The sequence below is a fragment of the Musa acuminata genome, chromosome BXJ2-3, assembly GCF_036884655.1.
Source record: "Musa acuminata AAA Group cultivar baxijiao chromosome BXJ2-3, Cavendish_Baxijiao_AAA, whole genome shotgun sequence".
NCBI classification, from domain to species: domain Eukaryota; kingdom Viridiplantae; phylum Streptophyta; class Magnoliopsida; order Zingiberales; family Musaceae; genus Musa; species Musa acuminata.
The window spans coordinates 29,487,426-29,505,453 of record NC_088340.1 but is presented as its reverse complement, the minus strand read 5'-3'; the positions used below and the strand labels follow the sequence as shown (position 1 = coordinate 29,505,453).

Genomic DNA, 18,028 nt, shown 5'->3' with positions numbered 1-18,028 from the left:
GCAGAAACTCTTTGGAGATCTTTTAGCTTCTGTAATAGCAGTGAATTAGCGTTATAAATCTATGCAAATGGAGGTCACGTTGAGGACAAACAGGATTCATGGATTGCACTGCGTTTAGTACAGAAAGTAGTGTTGTGAAGTGACTACTTGGACAGTCGTCTTTCCCTGTCACACTGTCTCCTGGCCATTACACTGTAAAGGTAGCAGCCTTGCTTGGGTATCTGATGGTGAGATATAAAGAATGGAAGGGGGGCTTCTCCCTGTTAGCAGCGTCGCCATAAAAACGAAAAACTACAACAGTATCCCCCCTTCTCAGACCACAAATCCCCACTGTTTATTGTTGTCAAGCACTTGCCTGTTGGAGCTCATTCTTTTTGCCTAGATTGAATGATCTTATTTGGTTCTCCTCTCGTTAGTGCAGTGTTAGGAGAATGGAATCCATGAGCAGCAACAACTGGTTGGGCTTCTCTCTCTCCACTCACATGAACACGGAGGTGTCTTCAGAGCCACCTCATCGCCAAACTCGACCCGCCCTTGCCGCTGCTCCGACTGCAGTAGCATGCAACTCCGGTGTATGCTACGGGATGGAAGATGAGAACGGCGGAGGACTTTACTCTCAGCTATCCATCATGCCATTGAAGTCCGATGGGTCTCTCTGCAACACGGAAGCACTCAGGAGATCACAGCAGGAAGGTCTGCCCGGAAGCCATCGCATCGGTAATACGTTCCAGAAATGCTTGTTCTTATTCACGTTTCAATGTGATGAAGGAATGATGATGCCATCTCCATCACCAAAACTAGCAGACTTTCTCAGTGGCGGACAGCATATGGGGATCCATCACCAGTATGAGAACAATGACAGAGCAGAAATCGCTCTAAGCTTAGACAGCATGCACCGTAACGAGGAATCTGAGACCGGAGGCCATGTCAACCAGATGCAAGTGCAACAACAACTGTGCTTTGGGCCATCGCAGGAAGGGATGTGCTCTGAGGTGAGAAGCCATGAAATGGACGTCGACGCCATTCCCGGACTGAGAAATTGGGTGCACTGGCACCACAATGCTTGCAACAACGGATCGTGCGAGGAAGGAGGTCTTGGAGCTGGTAACCCTGTTGGTGCAATGGGATATGGTCATCTGCAATCTTTGAGCTTGTCCATGAGCCCTGGGGCTCAGTCCAGCTATGTCACAGCTCCATTGCAGACCTCTGCTGCTGTTGCAACGGAGTGCATGGCTTCAGATGCACCAAGAAAGAGGAGGACCGGCAAAGGGGGCCGGAAGCAACCAGTTCATAGGAAAAGCGTTGACACTTTTGGGCAGAGAACGTCTCAGTATAGAGGTGTTACCCGGTCAGTGGTCATGGTGGTGATTCTTACTAGAGCCGTCATTTAGTATATCTTCTCATTTTCTTCTGTAGGATACTGCAAACATTTCATGCTTTTCGCCATGAATCAAATCAATGTTCTTTTTTCTGGTGATCTTCTTTCTGGCAAAAACATATACGATGAGTTCTTTTCATGCATCAGGCATCGGTGGACTGGTAGATACGAAGCACATCTCTGGGACAACACCTGCAAGCAAGAAGGCCAGACAAGGAAAGGAAGGCAAGGTGAGCAGAGCAAATAGATTCTGTTCCGAGAACCTCTTCTCCAGATATTTCCGACTGAAAACTAAACCACGCTAACTACAAATGAAATCTTGTCTGCCATGTTCTTGATTTGGGAGATGTGTCATAAAGTATCATGAGCTTCTGCAGTTTATCTTGGTAACCTTTCCCTGAACTCAGATATCTACTTCATTTCCACCTGTCAACTTCTTCATGAGTGAGCTCAGATATACCACTCGCATTTCAATCTCTCAGGGGGTTACGATATGGAGGAGAAAGCTGCCAGAGCATATGACTTGGCTGCATTGAAGTACTGGGGTTCATCAACACACATCAACTTCCCGGTATGTTTGATCAGTTCAAATCTTCTTCATACTTGCAATACTGTGATGGGAATTCATGCAGTCGGAGAATTACCAACAAGAGCTTGACGAGATGAAGAGAATGACGAGGCAAGAGTACGTTGCCCACTTAAGAAGGTGAATCTCCTTGTACACTAATCCTAAATGGGACTGGTGGAGGTCTCATCTATCTCTGCTTCGATTTGCTTACAGAAGGAGCAGTGGGTTCTCACGAGGTGCTTCGATGTACCGGGGAGTCACAAGGTGAAGGTGACGTGGGGTTATAAGAGATGGAGCATCCACATTTCTCAGCTTTGATATCATCTGCTGATTCCTTGCCATTTAATGTTGCTCTTCAGGCATCACCAGCATGGAAGGTGGCAAGCTCGGATCGGTCGAGTTGCTGGGAACAAAGATATCTACCTTGGAACCTTCAGTAAGTTTCTGATGTCTGCCACCTTCAATAAGATCACTGTTGCATCATCATCAGCCTTTCAGGTACACAAGAGGAAGCAGCCGAAGCCTATGACATTGCAGCAATTAGATTTCGTGGGGTAAATGCAGTTACTAACTTCGACATAGCAAGATACGACGTGGAGAAGATAATGACGAGCAGTATCTTGTTGTCGGGAGAGCTTGCCAGGAGATCAAACAAGGCAACTGATGCAGGAAAAGAGCCACCTCCAGCACAGGATAACTGCAGAGATCTTACAGAAGAAAGCAGCTCTGGTGCGGGGTGGAATATGGACTTCCAACAGCAAACTCCTCCCTCCGAGTACAGGAGCCCCATGGAATTCTCACCTGTTCTTCATGGGTTGGTCGTGGGAAGCTCGAGGTCAATGCAAGGGGTCGGTGACACGGACAGGTTAGGGAAGAGCTTGAGCAGCTCCGTGGATCAAACTGAGCTCTCGCTGTTGTATGCCAAGGGATCATCCCCAGAGTTCACTGGTTCTACTTGGGCTCCATCAGCTCCTCACATGCCAGTGTTCGCTGCATGGGGCGATGCTTAATCTTCTGCGGGTTGGTAAGACATTTCAGATTCATGAGCAAGTCACCGAAGAGAGGAATTGCTGTGCTATTTTGGTGGAAAATACTGCAGACATGAAATAGGCTTCAGGTCTAAGGAGAAAGATGATGATGGTTTTTTAGTTAGTCGAGAAGAAGAAGAAGAAGGGTTCTCTCACAGCAGATGCAGTGTAAACTTTTGACCACTCTTTGATCCTTTTCGTTGTCACCACCAGCATTCTCTTTATTTGTCTTGGCTGTGATCTGCTGCTCTCATCATGTCTGCATGTCTAAATTGACGATGGATCTGTGTGAATTAACATTACATCGAAGCCATTTAGGGATGCATAAATATAAGAATGAATATGCATTAAATCCAATTTGAGATAATAGGATACGATAAAATTTATGGTTACCCAATTCTACCAATTGACAGACATTCTAATGCCTCATTTCAGTAACATCAGTGGCTTCAATGCAACTATTAACATAATTAAAATCCTGACTACTTAGTTGTAGTTTAGCCTTGAGAAAAGCTGATGATACCATCCATCAACAAAGATAGATCGAGTTGTTTCCAGGACTGAAACTCTAAGCTACTATGCTTCTTGTCCCGAATGAAGCAACTTGGGATTTGTCCTGTGACCTTGCTTCTTATCAAAGGCAATTCGTACACGAATCAGTATGTTCTAAATCATTACCTTCATCATAATTTGAAGACACCATAAATTAAAATCTTATTAGTATAGGCAGGACATGATAGTAAGGATTAGTTTTTAAGTTCCAATAAATCTCAAGGAGGTGAAACAAAGAATACCTTATTCCTCAGGTAATAAGCCACTCTATCCAAGCAGTTTCATGGACTTTGCACATGTAGATGAACATAACCTGCAGTAATGGTGAAAAAGGCGAGTGAGTGCGCAGTTGGGGAACAACAAATTGCCCATCAATGGTGACCAAATCCACTATACTCACCCATGATGTTGAAGATAACACCCAGATCACAGAAGAAAATTGAAGCACAGCATCATATGTAGATTTGGAGATTGTTAGAGCAGCAATCCAAGAACAAACCTTCTGCCAGTTGGGGATCAGCGCCTCAGTTGAACCTGTCTCAGTCATCTATTTAATTCACATGCATGGTAGGGAGTACAACCTATCTTGATAAATTTTCAAAACAATGCTAAACAAATACATGTAAGATGCAGGGGTCAACTCACTACTGATAGATCTTACAGGGTGCAGAACTAGGTAAAAAGTTGATTGATTTCTCTGAGCCACACTATCGTATGTTGAGTACAATAACCTCCTCAATCCATAAATCACATAACAAAGAACAACAATCTTGTTCTTGTTGTCAAACTCAAGAGAGCATTTTTCTCAAAGAACAGGCTTGTAGGTATTATTAATTAAACTGGTAGGACTGGGACCGTTGACCGACGGCGCATTCTGATTCTTGATATCATCTGTCTGCTGCAACTTTCTCACCAACCACAGTACTTGCATCAGTCGACGGTGCGTTCTGATTCTTGATATCATCTGTCTGCTGCAACTTTCTCACCAACCACAGAACTTGCATCAGTCCACCATTGCCAATATGCGAAAGAAGCACCTTACCTTGCAGTTTGAAGCACAAAGAAACAAACTTAACAAACACAAAAAATGATCCAATGCCCAGAAGATTTGTATTAGGGTCTCCATCCTGTTCAAAAGCAGTAAGAAATGCAAGGGTATGATCACAAATTTGAACAGAAATAGAATAATCAAAATAAATCATGAGTAAATCACAAATTATACCTCTATGCGACTTTTCAAAAACTCTTGCAAGGATTCCTTTATGAAATCTGCCAATGCTACACCAACAAACAGGCCAATTGGTACAAGAAGTTCTCTATCTCTTGAGATAGCAAGAGATATGTCCGATAAAAAGCTTATAGCATACAGCCCAATGAAGGACCACCTGAGAGCCTTTTTTCCAAGAAAGAACAATTGGCGAAGAACCATATCTTTAGCTTCCTCCCAAGGAAACTCTTTGAGCGATTTAGGATAGGCCTCCCATATCCTATCTGCCAAATCTTTGAAATAACTAGTAGCTTTGTTTGGTTGAGCAAACTTTCCAGCAGCTTGCAATTTCATTATTGAATGTCTTATAGGTTGCCACTTTAAGTGGTATTTTGAAGAAGGATAGAAGCCATGATGGTCAAAGGTTCTACAGCTACAGTGAGTTATTATCTGCCAAATGAAAAGCAAGAATGTTAAAGAATCTAGTAAGAAATTATTATTCACAATGCTATGCCTAGTGCAGTTTAATTCTATATTTATTAGGGAAAACATGATAAACCTAAAAGGAACAAAATAACATATTATCTCAGAAGACAGAAAAACACAAACAAGTCATATAATGCATTTCAACACAGCCAATCAACTTATACTAAATCTGGTTTTTAAAAAAAAAACAAGAGATGGCTATTTTAATCAAATTCACTAGGTCAATTAAATTAATCTGGGTTATCAGGATCAAAGTACCATAACCAGGTTTCTTTGATGCTTCATAACTTTATCGTGGCTGGCAGGCTGGAGCCTCCAGTCAATGGCTTAATGAATCTCCTCCATTCAGAACCAGACAATACCTTAAGGTATCTAATCTCTTCTCATCCTTAATAATTCTCACCTTCCCTCTGATGTCATGCAAAACTCTTATAGTTATGGCAGTCTGCAAATGACCGACTTAGATGATCTATAAGTATGGAAACACAGATGTTGGTACGACTCTAAGATTTCATAACTTTGCCCTTGCAATTCGATGGCACATCCTTCAGGGATCTTTAGAACGATGGAAGCATACAACAAGCTAATCAAAGGTATGACCAGTGACAATTCTAGTGAAAGATATGGCATTAATTTCAAGAACTTCTCAAACACTAGAGCAAGCTAGGGTTGATAAAATAAAAGAATCACCACAGTGGCTGAAACTAAGATGTCTGTTTGTCATGAGTTATACACGACTAGAATCCCCAACAGTCCACCAAAATTAGTACCTCAGCTTGATATAAAGCAATCCAATTTTATCAAGTTAAACACTTTTACAGTCTAAACCTTTTTCCATCAAAACAAACCAGCATCATCTAAATTCTATATCAGTATGCAATATGTACAAGCAGACATGAAGAACATCACGATTCTCATGTGAATGTGTCGTTAGAAGTCGAACAATCTCCTTGAAGGATCTCAACGTTTCGGACATGACCACAAGCACATCACCATCGTCTGGAAATAACCTTCGGTCACAATAGTTAGATTAGCTCGGAGGAATGTCCAAATAATTAGGAATTCCCTCAAAGTTCGACCTAAAAGATCGTCGAGGGACTTGGTAAAGCAAAGTGCATTATTGGTGAATTCCCGAACCTTCATTTCTCTTACCTTGTCCCCATTTCCCCATCAACGAAACCCACCGATCCTCACAAAATAACGCACAGAGAATTGTTCAGCGAATTGAAAGAGGTTCGAACTTACTTTACTTGTGACCAGGTACATCGAACCGGAAGAAGCCGTGATCACCGAAGCCATCATCCGTGGTGCCGACGGTCGGTCGAATCCTCTCTTTCCGCCTCGGTTAGGGTTTTCTCTTCAGCATCACTTTCGACTGCTTCCGCATGCCTCGCAAGCCTCACAACCCCAGCTATGATGAAGCCGATGGGTAAAGAAGGCGAGAGACTTTAGGATTCGTGTTCACGCTAGTACTGTCCGTCCGTCCGTTTTGGTTGGGCCTGATTGATCATCGTGGGCCAGGTCGTAAATTATTAGGCCTTTTTTAGCGCTGCTCGCACTATATATATATATATATATATATATATATATATATATATATATATATATATATATATATATATATCTATCTCTCTTAACTCAATTGTTGTCACTAGAAAATGACAAGGTTCATTTTACAGAAAATGGCGTAATAATTAAAATAATAAAAAGAATAATATAATAATACATGTTGTTTCATAGGCTATGCAAAATTCATCAGCAATTCTCTCACTCTAAAGATAAACGCTAAGTTTATTTGTCCACAAGAAAAGATGATCTAGCAAACCAAATAATTAAAAGGATACGCTTGCCTCACCATATGATGGCAAACCATTAGATGCATAATATGTTGGGACTGTGAGCTCCCAACATGGTCATAATCAATGTTTAAATACACTTTCCTTTCAGATTCATAATTTGCTTACGCACGATTCTGATGCATGTATACAAAAAGTTTGGGACAATCAATCAATTTCAAGCGTCCATCTTTTCTTGTCCTCTGCCCGCCCCATTTGAATTGCGGTGAGGATATCATATAGCTTTCGAGTGACAGTTGCAGCTCCTGTTTTATATTCAAACCTGCACAGGCAAAGAAATTATCCATGATCAAGAACTGAAAAGCAAAAGAAGATAGATAGGAGAACAGCATTTTTATTTTTTTTATTTCCTTCCTTTCAGCTTACAACAGTGCTTATATAGGGCACCGATGGTTTCTATTTTAATGTAAAATAATTTTAGAGCAGATTTAAAGCATTGTTAATCTACAACAATCTATCAGTGGATCTTATGCTGATTCTTGGTTCCCTGTTGATCTTTGCCAAGAAGAAGATTTAAGAGCTCAGTCATTCTTTTTCATATCAAGCTCTAATATTCACTGTTTCAGTGGCAGATATTTTTTGAAACAATGCCATATGAATGATCTACACAAAAAAAAAAAAGGGAAAACATTTATCAGTACCTTTGGCCTTGATAAGTAATGCTGCCTACTGGAGCAACAACCACAGCGGTTCCTGTGCAAAATACTTCATCAGCATCCATCAGATCCTCCACAGAGACAAGCTGTTCCTCCACCTGATTGGTACAGAAATAAGAAAATTAAAATAAATGAAGTGAAGGAAGGAGAAAATAGATTATGCAACTGTTTTGTTTTTCAACTAAGGGAATCTGACTTTTTATGGATGTATAACCCAACCAACCAGTACTAACACATATGTGGCTAAGGTCATATTTTTCAAATACTCTTCATGAATGTTTTGCTATATTTTTCAATCCTTTAGCTCTAGCAAAAATGAAAAATAAATTCATGTCTGTATTATTTTGGTGTCTCTGACTCAAGATGGATGCACCTTCGGTACAACCTATGATGTCTCGCAGTTTTTCATTACTAACTCAATAATTATCACTTAAATTTGATGGATTAGCAAGATATAAGTTCTACATAGTTTTCTCAGATTAGTATTAAAATTATGTCTAAATATTTAAGCACTAAATGTATCAATCATGAGGGCCTTCATCCTTGGTCTTTCTTCTGAAAGAAGTATGAAATGTCTTCGGATTCGGTAAAGTTGAACCTTCCTAATGTCGATACCGGCGAGTTGCCTTTCAAAAGAACAGATAACAACGGTTCTTGTAATGATCAATTTCTGACCTGGTATCCATAATCACGAGCTATTTCAATGATGCTTTTGCGGGTGATTCCTGGTAAAATGGTTCCCATAGTAACCGGTGTTGAAATGACATCATTCTGCAAGAGAAAATCTTGTAAATATTCACATGTTAACTGATTATAAAAGCAGAGTTTTTTTTTTTTTTTTTTTGTGAGATTACTTGTTTGTTAGCAAAAGAGATTCCTCCAAAAAAGAGGCACAAGCATACCTTCACAATGAACAAATTGCATGAAGAGGCCTCCTCCAAATATTTTTTCTTAATAGAATCAAGATATAAAACATCCGTAAATCCTTTAGCCTTAGCTTGTATCTGTGCCTTGAGAACCTGAAAAATGGAGCAAGACTGAAAACCCTTGACGTTGTTGCCTTGCATTGAAAACATGAAAGGAGTATCTTTGGATGCAAGTGGGGATATAAAATGTTTGTTAGATTTCTCCAACAGAACCAGTAATTCTTTAGGCAAATATGATCTTTGGGTCTATTGGAATTACACAATCATACTGACTTGTCTACAAGGACCCAAGGACAAAATTAACTCTGGGAAACATTTTGAAGATTAATCTCATAGAGAAGAAACTTCGAAAACATGTCCAATCATATAGGATAGTGATTGGACAAGTCAACTTGCAGATGGAGATTGCAAGCCCATGAACCTCATATTATACTAAATAAGGTAAAAAGAAATAGAAAAATACCGGTGCATAATTGGTAATTGTCTTCACACCACCAGTCCCACCAGGAGTGGCACGATGAGTGTTATCGTCTATTACTAGATTGATTGGAGCCAAACCCTCCTGCAAGTGAAGGAAGATTATATAACACTCACAGAAGAGTGATGCAAGAAACAAGTAACAAGTAAAAATACAATGTATCGATGATAGATACTGAATTAGCTCTTTATGATAAGCAACAGCCAACATGCGAGGAAAATTATCTTTTGTTGCAAAAACAGAAATAATTTGGTGGTAAAATAAGAAAGGACAATCATTAAGCATCAGTTACCTTAAAATATGTACCCACAGGAGCAGCATAGACTAGAAACATGTAATCTGGTGCTGGAGCCAAACCAAGCACCGGTCCACTCCCTATTAGTAGTGGTCTGATATAGAGTGAACCTTTTCCTTGAGGAGGCACCTGTTTCAGAAACCATGATACAGATGGATCTCGTGTGAACTATTCAGAGCTGAATGAGCCCTTTTCTCACAGATAACAGAATCTCAGTAATATGAACCTAAGAACATCATACCCATCGTTTATTGGCAAATATTGTCTCTTTGATGGCATGAATGAACTGTTCAACTGATGGAGATGGCATGCACAGTCTCTCTGCACCCATTTGCATTCGACGTGCATTCTCTTCTGGCCTAAAGAGCAAGAAACCACCATTATCTACTTTCCGATATGCTTTCAGACCTTCAAATAGACCCTGATCAAGACAATGATTTCACAATTTACCGAAAATGTTCAAACAAGTTTTTTAAACATATATATATATATATATATATATATATATGTTTAAACAGCATCACCTACTGAATGTATATGTACAATTTAGGAATTTCGAAAGTCCTTTAGTTTAGATTGGTGGAATAATATGAAGGTCCCTGTAGGCTACATACAGATTAAAGAGAAGAGCTACAGAACTAACACTATCTACAACTGCAAGAAACATAATAAATATTCTTGACAGATGCGTGCCATAAATCTGCAAACCTGCCCATAATTTAGGACTCCTGATGATGGGCTCAACTCAATGTTTCCATACCGATTAAGCACTCCGGATGAGAATTTCTCATCTCGACCACATCTCATTACATACATGTAGTCGGTCGGTACGAGACCAAACCCAAGGTCATCCCAGTTAATATCAGCATCTTCTTCATCACTCCTGCGGATTTCACAAGTGAAAAAAGTTCATGTCAATCCGCAACTCGACAAGCTGCTAAAATTTCAGGTGAGGACACAACTTATGAAAATGATATCCTACAAAAAAAAAAAAAAAAAGAGAAAAACAAAATTCAAAATAGCTAACTTTTCTTATTTTCTTTCAATCCCTCCTCCTCCCCAAAAGAAAAAAAAAAAAAAAGGTAAAAGAAAAGACATGCCCCCTTTCTTGCAAGTTCTCCACCGGTAAAGATAGTAATTCCAGAGTCTCTCTCTTTTTACTCGTTCGGTAGGAACCAAAATAAATACTCTTTTTTGTAACCAAATGCTGGGGAATGTAATCAAAGTTAAGGATAGAGGATACTTTAAGTCTTCAACATTTATCTTTTCCTTCCAATCACCAAGGTATATTTCTATTAATCTAAAATCTTAGACAAAAACTATTAACCATACTAAAATAGATTAAAAGATCCTACAAGAACACAAAGAAACAAGAATTATCATTTAGGATTTAGTACATCGCATAGCATAGGGTAAAATCAAGGAAACAACTGTTTGGGTTAGAATCTGAAGATGAACACAATTATCCATAAGTAAGAACTATAACACAAACTACTAACTTTATAGAACAGATGATTAATTTATTTTCCTCTTTAAGTCCAAGGAGGTTGCAGTTAACACTCAAAAAGAAAAAGGAGGACAGAATTACAAGAAAAACTGATACGAGGTTTGATAAAAATGTGTTAATACTCAAAAAGAAAAAGGAGGACAGAATTACATGGTAGTCATCAGAATAACCATATACGATCGTGTCTATCTCACCTGATGGTGTCAAGGCATGCCTGTTGCAAGGATGAAGCGGACCGCGACGCAAAGGATCGCCGGCCTGCAAGCTGCAGCAACAGCAACAGCACAGGTAAAATAAGACTGCAAAAATCACCAAAGGACGAACACAAACTGACCCACCCTGTAAAGCATGCTCGACGAAGCAGGCACGAGAGCTCGCCTCACTGACATAGCTTCTTCTGAATCAGACACAACGCCCCAGTCTTGATCCGTTTAAGATCCAAGAAAAGCAGGAAGACAAGCTCGTTTTATTGGGTGCCGATACCTTGAGCCTCCTCAAACTCGGGAAGATTTTCTTTGGAAAAGGCCAGAAAGAAAGTACCCAAATAACAGCGTCCGGAGACAAATCAGCAAATAAGGAGGAGGACGGGTTAAGAGTGATAAACTTGGGACGAAACCAGAGGTGACAAGTCCTACGACTAATACATTAGAAGAAGAGAGATCCGCAGAATCAGAGAGGAGGGTAGATAAATAAAGCCGGATAGTCGGAGATAATCGATACACGTATGAAATATGTGGCGAGGGAGAAGAGTCTATCTGTAATGGTACCGCACACGCCTCTTACCATGCCTGCTTTTGACAGAGGCCGCTGCATTGCGCTCTGCCCCGTGAAAGTGTCCATCAGCAACGATTCCGCACACGCCTCTGTCGATGTCCGCTTTGACAAAGGCCGCTGCCTTGTGCTCAGCCCCCTATTTCTAAGATCAAACCTGTCAGGTTTTCCAGCCACTTTTAACCTACACCATTGTCGATCAAGTTATATCCATGGCCATGGAAAATTTGCGTGTTCTTTTCAGGATTTACGAATGAATTCAACCTGCCTAATTCGACCCAAAGAGTTGGGACCAAATATACGCACGCTGCCCTCGTGAACTAAGGCCAAAGAGAGCCATCGACACCATCCATGAGCGCAGCTGCTGCTGTCACTGTCACTTGCAGAGGGTTCTAAAGTTGACCATCTCTTTGACGTGGCGTCGGCAGGGGTGTAAGGTGCATGTTGATGGATTTCTTGGTCAGATATCCTACGGAACTCGAAGCAAATCTTTTTCCCAACAACCTGGCAAGAGAAAAAAAAAGGAATAGGGAGAAAAATGGACGACCATACCGTGTGAAAAGGGACGACGGCCTCGAGTGACGTCGCCAACTCCCTCGTCCAAATCTGTCCAGAGAGAGAGAGAGAGAGAGAGAGGGAAGTGTCAGTGGACAAGGACACATACGACATGGGGAGAGCATCGTCGTCCCAATCCTACCTTGCGTGTCGCGTCCGAAACCTTCGCACCTTCCATGTGGAACCCAATCCTCACGGCAAGCACGCGCGTGATGAAACATGCATCTTTGGACGCTTCCTTGACCCCGCAGAGTCCGTTTTCTGGCCTCCCTCCGACGCCCGCCTACGAGACGATAAAGTTGTGCTCCGTGGAATTCTTACCCCATGCACAAACTCCAAGAAATAAATGATAGGAGAAGAGACCGTTCACCTTAAAACAGGCACACACGTCTCTGAAAACCTAAGATAAAAAACCGAAACAGAAGGGTGAGCTTAAACAAATGGCAACTCGAAAGTATAATAATATGTTAGAGACGATTCCATGACCTGGATAAGTTTGCAGCATATGCTTGCGTATTGCCCATGACTTCAATGATAAGATCCTACAGTCTTATCGTAAAAAAAAGAAGAAAAAGGGATGATTACTTCAAGGGGATCGATCTCCTTGATCGTTTCAAGGGAATCAACCGACCTCCTAGGGTTTCCCAAAAGACAAAATAGTATTTTTCATAGATAATCGAAAAGAAACAGTTTCATCCCTATTTATAGAGTTCCGACTTTAGCTAAACTAAACAGACTTAATAAATACGTACAAAAAAAAAAAAATATAAAAAATAAAAGAAAAAATAAAAGAATCCTAATAATCCCGCCTCCTTCAATTCAGCCTTGTCCTCAAGGTTGAGCAGCATCAAATTCTGGAAACTTCTCCTTAAGCATGTTGTAGGACTCCCAAGTGGCATATTCCTTTGGTAAGTTGACCCATTGCACCAGCACTTCAATTACAGGATGTCTGCGGTACATTACAACTCGTCGATCAAGTATAGCTTGTGGTTGAGCTTGAACTTCCCCATTAGTAGAAGTGTTTGGCAAATGGTACTGCACTATTGCATCTTCACCCAATTTCCTTTTAAGGCATGCAACATTAAAGACTGGATGTATTTTAGAGCTAGCAGGCAAATCCAAGCAATAAGCAACTTGTCCAATGCGTTCTAATACCTAAATTGAGATAGCTTCATGAAAGATTGGACCTTTATGGAAGTTTGCTTGTAGGATTGAAGACGAAGGAAAACCCAATTACCCATAGTAAATTCTCATTCACTTCAGTGTTTATCAGCTTGTTATTTTATTTTTGCTTGTGCGACTGTGAGGTTATCCTTTAAAAGTTGAATAATCTTATTTCTATCCATCAATTCCTTGTCTACTTGATCAACTTTAGAAGAACCGGGTATATATTTTGTAATTGTAGGTGGGGGTTGACCATAAACTGCTTTAAATGGAGTCATTTTAATAGAAGAATGGTAAGAGGTATTATACCACCACTTTGCCCAGGGAAGCCATTTAATCCATTTCTTCGGCTTGTCGCTAGTAAAGCATCGGAGGTAATTTTCTATGCACCTATTTACCACTTCAGTTTGCCCATCTGTTTGTGGATGATAAGCAGTGCTCATATTCAGCTGAGTACCTTGTAAACGAAAAAGTTCTGTCCAGAAGGAGCTAGTAAAAATCTTGTCTCTGTCACTAACAATGGAACGGGGACTCCCGTGCAACTTAGCTATGTTTTCCACAAAAATACGAGCAACACTTGCAACAGTATAAGGATGTCGTAAAGTACAGAAATGAGCATACTTTGTAAGCCTATCCATGACTACAAGTATAGTACTCTTTCCTTGAGATGGTGGGAGACCGTTAATGAAACCCATAGATATGTCGGTCTAAGTAGCATTAGGAATAGGGAGGGGCTGTAGTAAGCCTGGGGTGGCTACTGTCTCACTTTTATGACGTTGGCAAATATCACATTTATTAACAAATTTCTTGATAAAATTTTTCATAACTTTCCAGTAAAAAAGTTGTCAAACTCGCTTATAAGTGCGGAGAAATCCCGAGTGACCAGCAATTGGTGATGAATGGAACTCCTTCAGAATTATTATCTGGCAAGAAGAATGTGGGGCAACCACTATTCGGCCTTTATAATGATGTTTTGAGACAGAACCTGGGGCTTCTTCTAATTTTTTAATGATGTTTTGGATCTCAGGATTATCTGACCATTCCCTTATGATAACTTCCAAAGTCTCGTAAATAGGAATAGAAATAGCTACTAGTTCAGCTTGTTCTGGAAGGCGTGAGAGGGCATCTACTACTAAATTCTCACTCTCTTTTTATAAACGATCTCATAATCGAATCCTAGTAGCTTTGTGACCCATTTCTGCTGCTCTGAAGAAGAAATCTTTTGCTCTAGAAAATATTTGAGACTTTTGTGATCAGTGCGTATTTGAAACTGTCGACCAATTAGGTAGGGTCTCCATTTTGTGACTGCATGTATTATGGCTAGCATCTCTTTGTCATAAATAGGTAAACTCAAATGGGAAGGGGAAAGAGCCTTACTAGCATAAGCGATAGGCCGACCTTCCTACATTAATACAGCCCCTATTCCAGCTCCAGAAGCATCAGATTCAATCACAAACATTTTATTAAAATCGGGTAAAGCAAGCACGGGTGTAGTAGTCATTGTAGTTTTCAAGAAATGAAATGCCTGAGTTGCCTCTTCTGACCATCTGAATGTATTTTTCTTTAGAAGTGACGTCAAGGGGGCACTAATTTTGTCATAATTCTTCACAAACTTTCGATAATAACCTGTTAGTCTCAAGAACCCCCTTAAAGCTTTGATTGACTTTGGAATTGGCCAGTCTGTAATCACTTGGATTTTTGAAGGATCAACTGCAACACCCTTTTGAGATATGATATGGCCGAGGTACTCAACCTCAGGTTGCCCAAAACTGCACTTGGATTTCTCGACAAAAAAAACCATGCTCACGAAGAATATTAAAGATAATTCGTAAATGTAATAAATGACTTTCTAGGGAATGACTGTATATTAAAATGTCATCAAAGAAAACCAAAACAAACTTACGAAGATGAGCCCGAAATATATCATTCATTAAACTCTGGAAGGTAAAGGGCGCATTGGTTAAACCAAAAGGCATTACTAGAAACTCATAATGGCCGTTATGTATCCTGAAGGCAGTTTTCTGAACATCAATTTCATGAACTCTGATTTGATAATAGCCCGATCGTAGGTCCAATTTAGTGAAGACCTGAGCTCCTCCCAATTCATCCAACAGTTCATCCACTACTGGAATAGGATATTTATCTTTCACTATAATGTTGTTAAGTGCTCGATAGTCGACACACATCCGCCATGAGCCATCCTTCTTTCTGACTAGTAAAACTAGGGAGGAATATGGGCTAACACTAGCTCGTATAACTCCTGTTTTGAGCATCTCTATGACAATCCTCTCTATCTCTGCCTTTTGAAAATGTGGATATCTATAGGGTCGGACATTGGTTGGTGCCTTCTCGGGTAATAGTGAGATCCGATAATCATGACATCTAAGAGGTGGAAGTCTATGTGGCTCTGCAAATATATCCGCAAACTCTGTTAGCAATGATTTAATATTTCCAACCGAAATGTTCACTATCATTTCCTTTTCAATGTTATGCAATTGCACCAAAAATCCGGTGTGTCTTCCGAAGGACCCGCTCCATCCGATAGCTAGTGATAGTTGTAACCTTACCTCCACGTCTTCCTTTGAGAGTCACCTGCCTTCCATTAATAAAGAACTTCATAATTAGTTTAGAAAAATTCCAAGAGACATCACCTAGGGTTGATAGTAATTCAATTCCAAGCACCACTTCATAGTCTTCCAAAGGTAATAAAAAGAAATCCACAAATAATTCTTGACCTTGCAAAATCAGTTTTATCTTTGAGCACTTGTTGTCACAGGTTAAAATCCGTCCATTGGCGACCTTGACTTCAAATTTGTCACAACATTCGATGTAGTAAGCTAATCGGGCTACAACCTTCCTATCCATAAAATTATTAGTGCTACCCATATCAATCAAAACAGTGACAGATTGGTGTTTCAGAGTTCCCCCAATTTTCATAGTTTATGGATTAGAGTAGCCAGCCAATGCATGCACTGTATGTGTGACGACTTCAACATCATCATCAGTTTCCACTTCTTCATGATCGGAATTCAATACTTCTACTTCCGGTTCCTCCTCGATCGGTTCAATCATCAAAAGTCTTCCTTGTTTGCATCGGTGCTCCTTACTCCACTTTTCATCGCAATACCAGCACAAACCCTTCGCTAACCTTTCTTTGAGTTCTTCTCGGGTTAGTATGCTAGTGTTATAGTTTTGACTAGGAGTAGATGAGGTAGGTTGCCTGCTAATCACCTGTTTATTGGTACCTCTGTTTCGACGATATTCCACACTGATTTTTTCCATATGTAGGCGTGCAAATGAAATCATAGCCATCATAGTGCGGGGTTGACAAGCCTTAACCTCGCACCGGATCTAGGGAATAAGCCCTTCAATAAATATACCCAGAAGTTTTCGTTCTGACCAATTCTAACTTGGTTGGACAATCTTTTAAATCTACTCTAATATTCCAACACTATAGAAGTCTGACGAATTTTAGCGAGTTGGCCATCAACATTCTCATATTCGGATGGGCCAAAGCGAACAAGAAGCCCTCTTTTGAACTGCTCTCACGAAGGAACTCCATGGCAAGTTTCGTACCAATCATACCACTAGATTGCATCTCCATCGAGCTGGATTGAGGCCACTTCTACCTTGGATTCTTCTGGGGTTCTGTGAAAACGAAAAAAAAATTTCGCCCTAGAGATCTAACTGGTCGAATCTTCATCTTCCCATTGTGGAAATTCTACCCTGATGCATGGGTAGTGTGTGTCACCATCCTAGGGCTCTTTTCCTATATCTCTCAATCTATTCAACTTAGAACTTGAGCTCCCATCTTGTTGAAACCCACTAAAGTGCTCCAATAAACTCTTTTGAAATCATGAAGAGTTTCTTGTAGCTGATTCTCAATTATGGTTTCCAACGTTTTCATTTGTGCCTTCACTGAGTTATCGACAGCCATTGCGTACGATTGTAAGTTGGTAATCCCCAGTTCTTGTTTCTGATGTCTAGTCAAGGGCATCTGCACAACCATATCCTCTTTTTGTTTTTTTTTTTATAACTACGATGCAACGAGAACGTCAAGGATCGTCGCTCTGATACCAAATCATAAGATCCTAAAGTCTTATCGTAAAAAAGAAAAAGGGAAAGGAATGATCACTTCGAGGGGATCGACCTCTTTGATCGCTTCGAGGGAATCGACCTCCTAAGGTTTGTCAAAAGACAAAATAATATTTTTCATAGATAACTAAAAAGAAACGGTTACATTCCTATTTATAGAGTTTCGACTTTAGTTAAACTAAACAGACTTAATAAATACGTAAAACATAAAAAAAAAAATAAAAGGATCTAACACTCAAAGAAACAAGTATCATGCTTTGCTTTTCCCCACTCCAACGACTTGTTTGTAGCACATCTAGGAGGCTGCTTCATAAGCTTCCGACTTTTGACTGAATACTCTTTTTTTTTTTAATCTCAGCATAATCATTGAAATAATGATGACAAAAAGCACATAATTATGTCCATGAACATACAATTTGAATGCTCCAAATTCACATCTTCAACTCTATATCTCATATCAAAATCCAAATGACCGACTGACTTCCAAGTAAAACTAGGACCGAGCA

The 18,028-nt window shown here is 40.1% G+C and overlaps 3 protein-coding genes across 3 annotated transcripts; 1 reads left to right on the top strand and 2 right to left on the bottom strand.

The window, feature by feature from the left end:
• The first annotated feature begins 482 nt into the window (after positions 1-482).
• LOC135607559 (AP2-like ethylene-responsive transcription factor ANT) lies at positions 483-2,956 on the top strand. The gene is made up of 8 exons (XM_065099499.1): positions 483-1,348; positions 1,526-1,608; positions 1,756-1,764; positions 1,861-1,949; positions 2,011-2,084; positions 2,160-2,210; positions 2,306-2,382; positions 2,445-2,956. The coding sequence occupies exons 1-8, from the start codon at positions 483-485 to the stop codon at positions 2,954-2,956; spliced, it is 1,761 nt and encodes a 586-aa protein (XP_064955571.1).
• Positions 2,957-4,199: 1,243 nt separating this feature from the next.
• LOC135607659 (branched-chain amino acid aminotransferase 2, chloroplastic-like) lies at positions 4,200-11,856 on the bottom strand. The gene is made up of 12 exons (XM_065099627.1): positions 11,276-11,856; positions 11,132-11,202; positions 10,139-10,313; positions 9,672-9,851; positions 9,428-9,559; positions 9,121-9,219; positions 8,634-8,750; positions 8,407-8,502; positions 7,717-7,829; positions 6,465-7,337; positions 4,749-5,183; positions 4,200-4,653 (listed from the first exon to the last, which is right to left on the bottom strand). Exons 1-10 carry the CDS (start codon positions 11,324-11,326, stop codon positions 7,223-7,225), a joined length of 1,149 nt encoding a protein of 382 aa, XP_064955699.1. The 5' UTR covers positions 11,327-11,856; the 3' UTR covers positions 4,200-4,653; positions 4,749-5,183; positions 6,465-7,222.
• Positions 4,414-5,087, bottom strand: LOC135607558 (uncharacterized). The gene is made up of 2 exons (XM_065099498.1): positions 4,749-5,087; positions 4,414-4,653 (listed from the first exon to the last, which is right to left on the bottom strand). Exons 1-2 carry the CDS (start codon positions 5,085-5,087, stop codon positions 4,414-4,416), a joined length of 579 nt encoding a protein of 192 aa, XP_064955570.1.
• Positions 11,857-18,028: the final 6,172 nt, after the last annotated feature.